Source organism: Elephantulus edwardii, unplaced genomic scaffold (assembly GCF_000299155.1).
Source record: "Elephantulus edwardii isolate Elephantulus edwardi_28Jun2011 unplaced genomic scaffold, EleEdw1.0 scaffold00242, whole genome shotgun sequence".
Lineage (NCBI taxonomy): Eukaryota > Metazoa > Chordata > Mammalia > Macroscelidea > Macroscelididae > Elephantulus > Elephantulus edwardii.
The window spans coordinates 3,155,396-3,170,113 of NW_006399992.1; the positions used below are offsets into that span (position 1 = coordinate 3,155,396).

The 14,718-nt window shown below is 35.7% G+C and overlaps 1 protein-coding gene across 1 annotated transcript in view; it reads right to left on the reverse strand.

Annotated features, from left to right (window-relative positions):
* Window positions 1-14,718, reverse strand: part of HFM1 (HFM1, ATP-dependent DNA helicase homolog (S. cerevisiae)) — a 180,285-nt gene that overhangs the window by 13,384 nt on the left and 152,183 nt on the right. The window contains 2 exon segments of the mRNA XM_006898967.1: window positions 4,497-4,587; window positions 8,660-8,773. Coding sequence (XP_006899029.1) covers window positions 4,497-4,587; window positions 8,660-8,773 — 205 coding nt within the window.

A 14,718-nucleotide genomic window follows, 5' to 3' on the forward strand; every position in this document is an offset into this window, starting at 1 on the left:
CATTATCTATCATTCTTTCCCTATTCTCTCCCCAACCTCTCTATGTCTGTCCTATTTTATAACAGTGGTGTTATGCAGTATTTGTCCTTTTGTGGCTGAGATATTTCACACAACATAATGTCCTCCAGGCTCCCCCATGTTGTGTAATGTTTTCCAAGTTTATTGTTTTTCAATGCTGTGTGATATTCCATTGTGTGAATGTACCACAGTTTTTCTAGATTTTGTTTAGAGCACCTCTAAGTTTTGTAACTCAAGGCTTGAAGGTGTTTTTAATTTCCTTCAATTTGAGAAATGCTAAGCAAGTTCTCCTATTTTTATTCTTTACTTCTCAGTGTCTACACATTCCATTATAGAGTTTGCTTTGTCTTCTCAAGCTGCCCTTTGAAATCTGTTCAACCCTTCTATTTCAGCATCTCTTCCTTATTTTTTTTCCTTCTTGATGCTCCAGTGCAACTTTCAGGGTCTCTTCCGATACTAATTTTGATCATTTCTTTCTCCTCTATCTTTGTAGTGAGCTTTTGCTTTCTTCATAGATGACTGTCTTGATTTCATCCCACAACTCATCTTGTCTTTGACTATTCATGTTCAATGCTTCCAACCTGTTCTTAAGATTATTTTTAAATTGAAGAGGGCTAGACTCAGTATCATATTTTGGTTCTTGTGGACTTGTTTTAGTATTTTTCTGCTTCTATTTGAACTTACACACGAGTAGTTGATCTGCTCCACAGTCATTACCTGGTCTAGTTTTGACTGCTGAGTTTTGAGGTTCTCCAACATTTTCTTCCACAGATGCCATCAATCTGATCCTATCTATGCGATATATCATGTGAAGTCCATGCAGTTTATCATGTGAAATCTCAATTTGTGGTGGTTTTTTTTTAAAGTATTTGTGATCAATCATTGAACATACAACATTTGATCATTGAGTGTACAACAGTTGATCATTCTATTTCCAGCTTCATTTCTGTCACCACGGCCACACTTTCCAACTATCCTTCCTCCTTCATTTTTTCCAACTTCTGCATTCTAATTACCAATTATCATTAATGCATCTTGATTGTTTATCTGTTCAATTTCAGATGTAAAATGTGATCAAAATCTTTAATTTCTTCCTCTTTAGCTTTAATTGTAGGAGCGTATATTTTAATCATAGTTGTATTAGCAGGTCTTCATTGTATGTACATGGATAATATCCTATTACTCACAACACTGTACGTCAGGATACTAAAGATAGCAGGAATTCCAAAAAATCTCACAAATTTAGTATTTTATAAACAGAAGGAGATTGCCCATCTTTTCCCCTACTTGCCACTAGTAGATTCTAACCACTGGAGACATGGAGATTTTGCTTAGTGGTGCAACTCACTGCAGACTAAGCCACCACAGTGCCTTTATTTTCTAAGTTTAGAAAATTGGATCCTGGATAAAAAATTGTCAGTATTTCTTCTCTTTGGAGAAAATTTTAACAATACCCAAAATTTCATTTTCTTGGCTTTTTATCAGGTCTGATATTTCCAAATGTATTTTGGACTCTACAAACGTTCTTCACATTAACCGTTTCTAAAATTATTTTATTTTCAAATTTCTAGTGTTTACTATATCCTCATATTGTTACAGCTGCCAGGCTAGAAAATTTATTATTATTTTTTCTTTTCGTCACAGTCGTACATCAATTGTCAAATCTCATCTGTTTCACCTCTGAATTTTTAAAAAAAAATCCAACAGTACCACTCTTCTTCTACAATTTTTAGTTTAAGGCTCATCAAAACTGCCTTTCTCATTGGCCACAATTCTACTGATTTCACCCTTTAAAATTCACTCTGGATATCACTGCTAGAATTTTTTTCTGATCTAATTATTCTTTCTATACTTAAATATATTGGTTAGCCTCTCACTTCCTACTATACTGGTCAAGATCTATTATTCATGCTCTACATTTTTGTTGCTGTTGTTGTTAGAACAAGGTACTGTAAAAGAAATTACATTTAAAAATTAGTTATTATATATTTAAAAATCAGAGTATACCAGGTAAAATTTCCGATTTCTAGCTTTTCTTGTCAAATTATTCTAAGAGTATTTGACAGAACTTTGCTCACATTAAAAAATTATTTTATTAATTTTAATGAACATTTATAGAGATTTTGGATTTCCATTTATTCATTGATGCATTTTTCTCCCTGCCCACCCCTCCCCCCAAGTTTGCTCTTCTCTTTAAAGAGAAAAATTCCTTCATTGGTATACAATACCTCCCCCCACCCCCCGCCCCGGTCCCCAGTACACTCCACTATGAAACCTTCATTCTGGACTTTTGTCATCATCATAATAGACAATCATATATCGCTTTAAAACTATTCTCTCCCTCATCTGTTTCAATGCAGTATAATTTATCCAATTCTTCTCAGTCTCACTCCAACCTTGATGTCAGTCCCATTCTAAAACAGTGGCACTATGCAGTATTTGTCCTTTATGAATGAGATATTTAACTCAGCATAATGTCCTCCAGGGTCACCCATTTTGAATAATATTGCATGAGTTCCTTGTTTTTCAATGCAGCATAGTATTACGTTGTGTGAACAAATCAGAGCTTCTCTATTCATTCATTTGCTGATGGGCACTTTAGTTGTTTCCATCTCTTTGTTATTGTGAACAAAGCCACAATAAACATGGGTGTGCATATATCTGCCTGGGTGGCAGTTGTGGTTTCTTTAGGGTGTATTTCCCAGTAGAGGAACTGCCGGGTCAAATGGTATTTCTATTTGCAACTTTTTGAGAAAGTGCCATACAGCCTTCTACAGTGGTTGTTGCACCATTTTACACTCCCACCGACAGTTCTAGTTTCTCCAAAACCTCTCCAGTATCTGTTGTTTGCTGTTCTGTTAAATTTTGCTATTCTTACTGGGGTGAGATGATATATCATAGTTGTTTTGATTTGCACCTTTCTAAGAGCTAAGGATTTTGAGCATTTCTTCATGTATTTGTTGGCCATCTGAATGTCGTCTTTGGTGAAGTGTCTGTTCATATCCTGTGCCCATTTTTCAATTGGTTTATTTACCTTTATCTTTTTGTGGTGTCTGAGTATTTTATAAATTCTAGATGTAATTCCCTTATCTGACATGTCATTACCAATTATTTTTCCCCAATCTGTGGCTTTTTTTTTTACTCTGTTGGGAGAAATTTTTAGATGTGCATAGGGATTTGATTCTTAGAAGGTCCCATTCATCTATTATCTTGTACAGCAATAGCTTAGTGGAGCTCAGTAGTAATCACTACCCTTAGATGAGGCTCTCCACAGTTGATGTTGCCCCACCAAATCTTAAAGGCATTTTAACTTGTGATCCTGATCCTTTGAATAAAGTACAGATATCTAAGATGGCACTTAAGGCCTTTTTGAATCAGATCTCAGCAATCTTAACCTTCATGCTATAGCCCCCATATACCACATTTTAATGATTCTTGGTGTTGGCATGCTTATTCTAATCTTATTCTGTGGAGTTTATCTTTCAATATGACATCTCCTATTAATTATTTAACTTTGCTATCTAGATGGGTGGGAATATGTGAATGGGGCGTGTTAGCCTAGCCACAAGGGGATTAGCTATAGACCATTCTACAAGAGGATTGTCTAGTCTTATCATTGAATTGAGCAAGCCAGCAGCAAGAGACAGACAGATCTTCCTCAACATTGAACAAGAAGCAAGAGAATGTAGGAAACCCTTCTTGCTCCAGCTAAACCAACAGCAGCAACAGCCATGTCCAAACTGGAGACCTGACATGACATGAAAACTTGGGTAGGGGAGTGCCAATATGGCAGGACTGAGAACTTTGGAACACTGGCCTAAAGCCATAAGGCTCAAGGCTGAGATGCCTTCATGCACATTTCAGTATCTATCTTAAGTATGTTCTGCTACTAATTGAGATTATAACCTTTAGACTTCCCCAGTATGTGTCTGTGTGGCCTGTGAGCTATTGCATTGGATTTTTGACCCAGCAAAGAAGTAACATTGGTGTTGAGATGAGTAGAAAAAGATACAGGAGTTTGGCAAACATGTATGACTTCATGGGAATTAGCTTTGTGTTACTGATGCTGTTGATAGGCTTGTTCCCTTTGTGAAGTCAGATAAGGCCAGCCCCATGTGGTCCTCTACACTTTTATATTAATTTATAGATCTGTCTATAACTCAGCACATTATCTTCTTCTTTTCCATGTATAAAATTCTTATTCATTTTTCAAATGTAAAATATGAGGATACCTGTTTGGAGACTATGATTCAGTAAGTCTGAGGTGGGGTCCAGGAATATGCATTTTAAATAAGGTTCCCTAGGAGATTCCTGATGGTATGAAAACAGCATTTGGAAAAACCCCTTTAAGATTAAGAGGATTTATGTTGGTTAATACCTTATAGCTTCTCTGACATCTACTGACTTGATCTCAACTCCAGTTACATATCAGGTAGATATAAAGGTATACATATTCCCAATTAAATTCTAAAATTTACCTTTTTGAATTTTCTCTTTGGAACTGATTCTTTGAATCTTGGAGGGTTGGCTCATATACCTTGGAGCTTGAACTCAAAATGTTTCCAAATCCTATGCAAAGAGAAAATATTTTTAAATATAATGCTAGAAAATAGCTGGATCAAGCTTCTTTTAAGTTTAACAAAAGCTCTAAAAGACATAAAGAGTTAAGGGAAGAACAAGGTAACCTCTGTCAATGAAATAAAATTTAATTTGCAGAGAGATTTAAGAGAGCAAACCCAAGAAAGTAAAACTACAAAATGTTGTTGTTGTTGTTATGTGCCATCGAGAAGTTTGCGACTCATAGCGACCCTATGCACAACAGCCCTAAACCCTGCTCTATCCTGTGCCAACCGCACTGCCTCTGACACACCATAGGTTAATTTCTTTGGATTCTGTTGTGCTAAGGGTTTATTGCACAAAATAGCTTTACTAGCCAATCGAATTTTACACCGCCATGTGGATGGGCAGAAAAGGGATCTGTTAGCCTATCCAACCAGGGGATTGGCTAGTCTTGCCACTAAATTGAGCAGACTCAGTGGCAGATTTGAAAAAAAATCACCATCAGTAAAGAAAAAACTGACATGTAGTATGTGCCTTTGGGGTTCAGAGATTCTTGCACCAGTGAAACCTACGGCTAGAGCAGCAGTGAACTGAAAGCTTTGTAACAGTGGTCTAAAGCATCACCATCCTTTCCTCTAACCCTGGTTTCACTTTTTCCAAGACATATATGTCTGTTCTTTTTGCAGTCCATGGGATAGTCAATACTCTTCTCCAGCACCATAACACAAATCAATTCTTTTTCTATCATCCTTATTTGTTATTCCGCTCTCAGATGCATAGCAAGTGATTGAAAAGGGCATGGTCTGAATCAGCACACACTTTAGTTTTCAAATTGACATTATTGTTCCTCAGTAATTTGAAGAGGTCTCTGACAGTGAATTTGTCCAATGCAGTATGTCTTCTAATCTCCTGACTACTGGTATCAAGGTATTGATTGTGGTTTCGAGTAAGATTAAATCATTGGCAATTTCAATCTTTTCTCCATATCTTACTATTGCTTATGGTCCAGTGATGAAGATTTTTGTCTTCTTGATGCTGAGATTAAATCCATACTGAGGGCTGTACTTTTTTCCTATAGCAAGCCCTTCAAATCCTTCTCACTTTCAGTAAGCAAGCATGTGTCATCTGCATAACACAGACTGATGAGTCTTCCTCTGATCCTGATGCCACATTCTTCTTCACAAAGTCTAGCTTCTTGAATTATTTGTTCAGTGTATAGATTGAATAAGAGAACAGATACAATCCTCCTGCACATCTTTCCTTATTTTAAATTATGCAGTGTTTCCCTTGCTCTGTTTGGAAAACCACTTCTAGGGCTAAGTATAGGTTTCAGATGAGCATAATTAAGTAATGTGGGATTCCCATTCTTTTCAGTGTTATGATCCACACTGTCAAATGCCTTTGCATAATCAATAAAACACAAATAGTCTTTTGGTATTCTCTGCTTCCAGCCAGGATCCGTTTAATATTAGCAATGATAACTGGTTGCACTTTCTACAAGATAGATCAATTTGTTCTTTTGACAGTCCATAGGATATGCAATACCATCATTATGACCACAATTTAAAGGTATCTATTCTTCTTTGGTATTCCTTATTCTTTGTCCAACTTTCAGATGCATAGGAAGCAATTAAAAAGACAATGGCTTGGATAAGATGTACTCCTTAAACTGAAATCCTTGCTCTTAATCACTGTGGAAAGGTCCATGACATCCAATTCCCCCAGTGCAGCAGCCTTTTGATTTCTTGACTGCTGCTATCATGGATCTTGATTGTGAAATCCAAGTAAAATAAATTAATTGACTTCAATTTTTTTCTCCATCAATCATGATATTGTCTATTGAACAAGTGGTGAGGATTTTTGTTTTCTTATTGTTGACATGTAATCTATATTGGAGGCTGTAGTCTTCAATCTTTTTCAGTAAGTGCTTCAGTTCTTCAATATTCACAAGCAAGTCTGTGTCATCTGCATAATGCAGGTTGTTCATGAGTCTTCCTCCAATTCTGATGTTAAATTCTGCTTCATATCATCTAGTTTCTCAAATTTTTTGTTCATAACACTTACTTGTATTCCTAGGAGTACAATGAGTGGTTTAAAAACAGTAAAGTATATTAAGATTATATTATATTATATTATATTATATTATATTATATTATATTATTATATTATGGAGGTGGGAGGGGTTCAGGGGGATTGTGTACCAGGGAGGGAGTGTTTCTTTTACTTTTAAAAGAGAGGAGTGAACTGGGGGGCAGGGGCAGGCTGGGCGGGGAGAGAAGTGCAGCAATGAATGAAGGGAAATCCAAAATCTCCGTAAATGTTCATTAAAATTATTTTAAAAAAAGATTATATTTTTTACTCCATATCATTCAATTTGGGATGTGTTAGACTGTGACTATAATGGACCAGAAAGTTGGACAATGAACTAAGACTACTGAAGAATTGATGCCTTTGAATTCTGGTGTTGGAAGATAGAGGGAATATACAAATCATGGACTGCCCAAAGAACAAAAATACACCTTAAAGGAACTACAACCAGAGTGCTGTTTAGAGGCAAGGATTATGAAACTTTGTCTTGCATACTTTGGGCAGGATGTCACAGGGGACAGTCCTTGAATAAAAGAGAGTATGCTGGAAAAGACCAGCAACAGAGAGGAAAAACTCTGAATAATGTGGTTTGATATAGTGACTACCACAATAGGCCTGACCATAACACAAATTGTGAAGATGGTGGAGGCATCATAAGATCACTGTAAGTCATGGTAGACTTGAAAGCACCTAACAACAATATCATTGTGGGAATAGGTGTTTGTATGCAAAAGGCTGAGGGACTGCTTTTCTTCTTCCAGTCCTAAAGGGGAAAAAAAGGTGTCTCCACTTCGCCACATTAGTTACTGAGGTGGTGTTTTGTTTTGTTTTTTTTCTATTTTAGTGAAACACAGTGAATTAGTCTGTAACTCTATGTTACTACTTTTGGATTGTGTATGATTTGTGCATAGCTGTTGTTGTTGTTAAGTGCTGTTGAGTCAAATACAACTCATAGCGACCCTATGAACAAAGGACTTGAACCCTGTTCTATAACTATTGTCATTTCTCTAAGTTCATATAGCTTCCCAAGGCATGTTATTTAGGAAGTGGATGCCACTTTTGCTTCCAAGCCTGTCTTAATTTGGGAGCTCCACAAAAAAACTGTCCATCATGGCATTATGACATTTGACACGCCAATGGTACAGCTTTCAGCATCACAGCAATGCCAGGTTACCTCAGTACAACAAATTGACAGACCAGTGTTGTACCACTTAGAAGAATTTTGTATATTATCCAATACTAAACAAAACTAATCTTGTCTCTATTCCTACTAGAAATAAAAGTTGTCATTTGTTTTTCCTTTTTTAAATTTTATTTTTTACTGTGATTTTAATGAAAGTTTACAGAAAACTTGTTGCACATTTTCCTCCCTTCCTCCTCAGTTTTTCTTTTTTTTTTGTGCTGGCAGATGAATAATTTTTAAAATGAAATAATTTTATCATTTACAAATTAGCAAACTACTTTTGCTCTCAAATGGACAAATGGAAAAGAAGATATCTTTTTAAGGGAAGGAATTCAGTCAACAATCTGAATTTTAATATCATACCAATAGTGACTTTGCATGAGAATCTTGGACAGTTTATTTGCTGTATCATTATGATATTGTTGCTCTTATGTACCAATGAGTCAGAAATAACACATAGTTAATCCTCCAGTGGGCTTTCAGAGGCTATAAATTGCTTTGACGGAGACTGCTCAAAATTCTCCTATGGAGCAGCTGGTAGGCTCAAATTTCAAATCTTCGGGTTGGCAGTACCACTACTTACCACTAAGCCACCACAGTTTCCTCATCATAATGTAATAACCTTAACCTCTAGCTTTAGTAGGACAAGAAATGCTATTTATGGAAATGTCACATTTTTGCTAAAAGTTGTAACATTAAGAACCAAAGCAAGTTAAGCAAGCTCACATAAAAAAAAGCAGAGAAAACTAGTCCAAGAAAACAAACAAAAATAATAATTTCTCATTAATTAATTATAAAATACAACTTTACCTGATGTTTTTGTCTCACAAGTTTCATTTAAAAAGTTAGTAATTTCTATCAAATTTTCATCATCAAAATCTTCCCATACTTCATTTCCCAATTCAAAATTTACATTAAAAATATTTGAAGATGAAGAGTTGCTTTTCGTTTCATCTGTCAAATTTTGGTTTCTGGATTTAAAATTTCTGTTCAATGGCATTGTTTGAGGGGTTTTCTCATTTGAAACTTCAGGATAATTCCATCTGGAAAAATCTGTCATGTACATATATAAGGTTTCTTTTAAAACACAAGAATAATTATGTATTGTTACATCAAATACATCTTTTAATTTTTAAAAATAGGTTTGAGCAATAGACTTCAAAAGAATTATTCAATATTGTGTCCACAAGTTGTATTTACTATGTTTACATGTACTGATAGTTGTACTACTTAATTTACAATGGATTCTTCTAGACAGGATTAATTTTTTAATCTTAACTCTTATATAAAATTATTCCGTTCTAAGTTGGATTCCTTACAAGCAAATTATGAGCATAATTATAAAATATATTTGTCATATAAGTCTTTACAGGAGGAGATTGCCCATCTTTCTTCCACTGAGGAGTTGGGTGAATTTGAACTTCTAGACTTTCAAATCAGAGTCCAGTACATAATACACTGTATCACTAGGGCACTTCAGGAGAAGCAATGTTGTTGTTGTTAGGTACCATCAAGTAGACTGCAACTCAAAGTAACCTTATGTACAATCAAATGAAACTTGACTTGATTCTGCACTTCCCAATCTCTGTTGTGCTTCAGCCCAATGAATCAATATACAGGTTTAATTAAGATCCAATAAGAGATTTACAAACAAAGGAAAGAGTAGAAATGCCACAGACTAAAGAGGTTAAAGAGAATGAAAATGGAAAAGACTATACTATTAGCAGTTAGGCTATCACTAAATTACTTTTAAAGAAAAACTAAAGGGAGATAATTAAAATTATAGTGAGTGATTAACAAGTGGGAAGTAAGGAAGCAAGAATACTGATGTAAACATTGTCTCATGAAGTTTTGTTTTCAAAGGGTAGTAACAGAGTATATAGAGAATCTAGCAGCTTTGTTTGTTGGTTTGTTTGTTTTTGTTCAGGCTGGCATGATTTCCCTTATTTTATTAAAAGCTTCAGTAAGAGTTGCAATATTTTCCACAATACATCTGTCAATTTGCCATACTCTAGAAATTTATATGTTGCTGTATGTTTGAAGCCATGTTACTGGTATTTCAAATACTAACAGGGTAATTCATGGTAGATAAATTTCAGTGGAATTAACATTGCACTTCAGTAAGAAATAAGGCCGCAGGAATTGATGGGATACTAACTGAGGTGTTTCAGCAAACAGATACAGCCCTGGATGTTCTTACTCATCTTTGGCCAAAATCTTTGGAAGACAGCTACCTGGAAAATGCACTGGAAGAGATATATGCATATTTGTTCACATAAAAAAAAAGGTGATCCAACAGAGTGTGGAAATTATTGAATAATATCATTAGTATCACATGTAAGTAAAATCTTGCAGAAGGCTATTCTAACAATACATCAACAGGGAACTGCCAGAAATTCAAGTTGGATTTAGAAAAAGGCTAAGGACAGAGGGAGATCATTGCTGGTATCAGATGGCTATTGGCTGGAAGCACCAATATGAACACCAGATGATGTTTACTTGTGTTTTATTGATAATGCAAAGGCATATGATGTGCACATCCATTAAGTTGTTGGTGGGACATACAAAAAAAACCTCTGCGTGGTATAAAATTATGAACTGTGAGTATCAGGGTTGTATCCTTACTCCATATCTAATCAATCAGTATGCTGAGTAAATCATTCAAGGAACTGGACTATATGAAGAGGAAATGTGGCATCAATATTGGAGGAAGACTCTTATCTTATACAGATGACCCAATCTTGCTTGAAGAAAGACTTGAAGCACTTACTGAAGAAAATTAAAGACTACAACTTTCAACATGGATTGCATCTCAACACCAAGAAAACAAGAATTTTTGCCATTCGACCAAAATGCAAAATCATCATAGACAGAGAAAAGATGGAAGCTGTCAGTGATTTAATTTTACTTATATCTATAGTGAACATCTATGGTGCCGGTAGCTAATAAATCAAGACATGTTGCATTGAGAGAAACTACTGTCAAGGACTTCTCCCACGTGATAAACAACAAAGATATCCATTGATAGACTAATATATGCCAAATCCAAGCCAGGGTCTTTTAATTTGCTTCTTATGTATGTGAAAGTCAGACAATGACAGCATAAGGATCCATGTCTTAGAGTTGCAATGTTAGAAAAGAGTGCTGAATTCCCCATGGATGCCAAAAGAATAAACAAGTCTGCCTTGGAAAAAGTGCAACCAGGGTATTCATTAGAGGCAAAGAAAGGTGAAAACTCCATCTCACATACTTTGGGAATGTTGTCAGGAGGGGCCAGTCCTTAAATATCATGCTGGGAAATGTGAAAGGCCAGAAGTGAGATGGATTGACACAGTGACTGTAACAATAGATTTGAGCATGTCGGAGATCATAACGGTGGTACTGGATATAGTAAGGTTTCCATTTGTTTTCACAGATTTGTAATGAGTCATAGTTGATTCCAAAGCACTTAACAATAACATTAAGGAGAAAAAGATAGAGATTAACCCTGAATAAGAGAAAGGGTAATTTTTCTTTTAATGTGAGTTAACAATGGGTGTGAAGACAAAGAAAAATATAGTTGTGGTGGAAAGTTGAAAGAGTTATTTTATGCTCAATTTTCAATTTGCTGGTAACTAAAATTTTTGTTTAAAGGAATTATATTGGACTGAGAATCTGGAAGCATGGGATGTACTTCTAGCCCTACCATTAATTAGATAGGTGGTTTGGGGTAAGTAATTTAATCTCATAGAATCTTGACTTCTTTCACTGTAAAGTGACAAACTGCACAAAGATCTCTTCCAATTTAAATTCTATGATAATATACTTTTAAAATAAGTATTCCTGATATCTTCTCCTTTCCTTCCTGAAATCAGAATACAGGTGATAAAAATAGTATTTTTATCCTTAAAACATTTTCAAAAGTTGTATTTGAATACATTAAATTATACATTACTAGCAAAGCCTTCCCTGTCAAAAATAAAATGAATATACTCTATTTCTAAAAATAGTAGTAACAGATACTCTATAAAGAGCTTTATATATATATTAACTCATTTAACCATCAAAACAATCCTAAAACATACTAGATGAGGAAATTGAGACAAAGTGTTTAAGCAAGTGTGAATGTTTACAAATTTACTACATGGTAAAACCAGGAGGAGAATTAAAATAGACTACCTCTAAATTTTCTGAATTTAACTACTATATAAGGTTTGTTCTTTATTGTAAAAAAAGGGTTAGGGGGACAAAAATGTCACCTACTCATTAAAATAGGTTATGTAGTTATTGTTGTTTTTAGGTGCTGTTGAGTATAACTCATAGTAGATCTGAATCCCATCCTATCCTGTGCCATCCTCTTCATCTCTGACAAACTTGAGCCCACAGCTGCAGTGGCTGTGTCAATCCATTCAATGAGGGCCTTCCTCTTTTTGCAGACCCTCCTGCTTTCCAAGCATGATGTCCCTTTCCAAAGAATAGCCTCTCCTAAAAACATATGAGAGGTGAGATGAAGCTTCATCATTCCTTACCTCCAAGGAATACTCTCATTAAAATTTTACCAAGATAGAAATCTGTTTGTTCTTTTGGTAGTCCAGTACTTAAAGGCATTGATTCTTCTGTCCTCATTACTCATGTTTTCAGCTCTCAGATGCATAGCAAGTGATTGAAAAGACCATTACCTGACTGAGGCAAACTTTAGTCTTCAGAGTGGCTTCATTGCTCCTCAGTAACTTGGAAAGGTCCAAGTTAGCAAACTTGCCCAATGCAATATGTCTCCTGATCTCCTGACTGTTAGTAACAAGGGTACTGATTGTGGATCCAAGTAAGGTGAAATAATTATTTTCTTCATCTTTCATGAGGTTGCTTATTAGTCCAGTGATGAGGATTTTTGTCTTGATATTGAGGTGCAATCCATATTGAAGGCAGTAGTAGTCTTTGATCTTTTGTTGCTAGCACCTCAAGTCTTCACTTTCAGTAAGCAACATTGTGCCATCTGCATAACACAGGTTTTTGATGAATGTTCCTCTGTTCCCATGCTACATTCTTCTTCATAGAGTCCAGCTTCTTGAAATGTTTGCTCAGTATACATATTTAAAACATATGAATAAAGGCTATATCCCTGACCATACCTTTCTTGATTTTAAACCATGCAGTGTTTCCTTGCTCTGTTTAGAAAATAGCTTCTTAGTCTAGGTGAAGATTTCATGTAAGCATAATTAAAAGTTCTGATATTCCAATTTTTCTCAATATTTATAATAATTTTCTATGAATTTACACAATTGAATGCCTTTACATAATAAATAAAACACAAATAGGCATCCTTCTGGTATTCTCTGCTTTCAGCTAGGATCCATTTGATTGATGTTAGCAATGACACCGCTGGCGCCACAGCCTCTTCAAAATACAGTTTGAGCTTCTAGCACTTCTCTGTCAATGTACTGTTCTAGCCAATTTTAAATGCTCTTCAGCAATATTTTGCTTGCTGTTGTTGTGATGTGCAACTGAGTCACTTGGAACTCATAGCGACCCCATGTACAACAACCCTCAAAACTGCTCTATCCTGTGCCAACTTTACTGTCTCTGACACACCTACCCTCATTCCCCCAGTCACTGAATCAAGCCATCTCATTGATGGTCTTCCTCTCTTTCTCTGTCCCTCCACCCTTCCAAACTTGCATATTAATGACCTTGTTAATGACTTAATAATTTCCACATTGTTGGATCATCTTTCGTAGGACCAGTAACAAATATGGATCTCTTCCAGTCAGTTGGCCAGGCAGCTGTCCTTCAAATTTCCTGGCATAGACTAATGAGCATGTCCAGGGCTGCATCTGTTAGATGAAATGTATCAGTTGGTATCTCATCAATTCCTGTGGCTGCTTTCTTTCTTTCTTTCTTTCTTTCTTTTTTCCCCCCCAGTGCCTTTTACATGCAGCTTGAAATTCTTCCTTCATTATCTTTGGTTCTTGTTCAAGTGGACCTCTCTGAAGTTTTTCAGTGTTGGCCAATTCTTTTTGGTACAGTGACCCTGTGTTACTGATTCCTTCTATCTTCTTTTGGAAGATTGTTTCTATCTTCTTCTTGATACTTCCTGGATCATTAAAGATTTTACCCAAGACAGCAAAGCATTACAATGGAATGTGCAAAGAGCTAGTTGGAGAATAAGCAGGGAAGAACTCACACAACATATCTCAAGCTGAAAGAACTCAGAAACATATTCAATCTTAATTTTTTTGGTTTCAGATTTTAATGAACTTTACAGAATACATGGATTTCCATTCATTTATTGCTGTACATTTTCCTCCCTACTTCACCCCCACTTACTTTTCTCCTTAAAAAAATGCTTTCATTGTTGTACAGTTTCCTCCCTCCTCCCTCCCAGTCCACTTTGCTATGCACCTCTTATTCTGGACTGTTGTTATGCAAATAATACATAATCATATATTTCTTTTAAACAGTTCTTTCCCTCATCTGTTTCAATGCAATGTACATTATTTATTCCCTCTTTTTTCAGTTTTTCTCCAACCCCATGTCAGTCCTGTTTTATAACAGTGGAATTATGCAGTATTTGTCCTTTTGTAACTCAGATATTTTGCTCAGTATAATGTCCTCCAGGGTCACTCATTATAAAATATATATTATTAGTTCCTTGTTTTTCAGTGCTATGTAGTTTTCCATTGTGTGAATATACCACAGCTTCTCTATCCATTCGTTTGTTGATGGGCACTTGGGTTGTTTCCATTTCTTTGCTATTATGAACAATGCAGCAATAAACGTTGTTTGTTGTTATGTGCCGTCGAGTCATTTGCGACTCATAGCGAACCTATGCACAACAGCCCTAAACCCTGCTCTATCCTGCGCTAACCGCACTGCCCCTGACACACCCATCC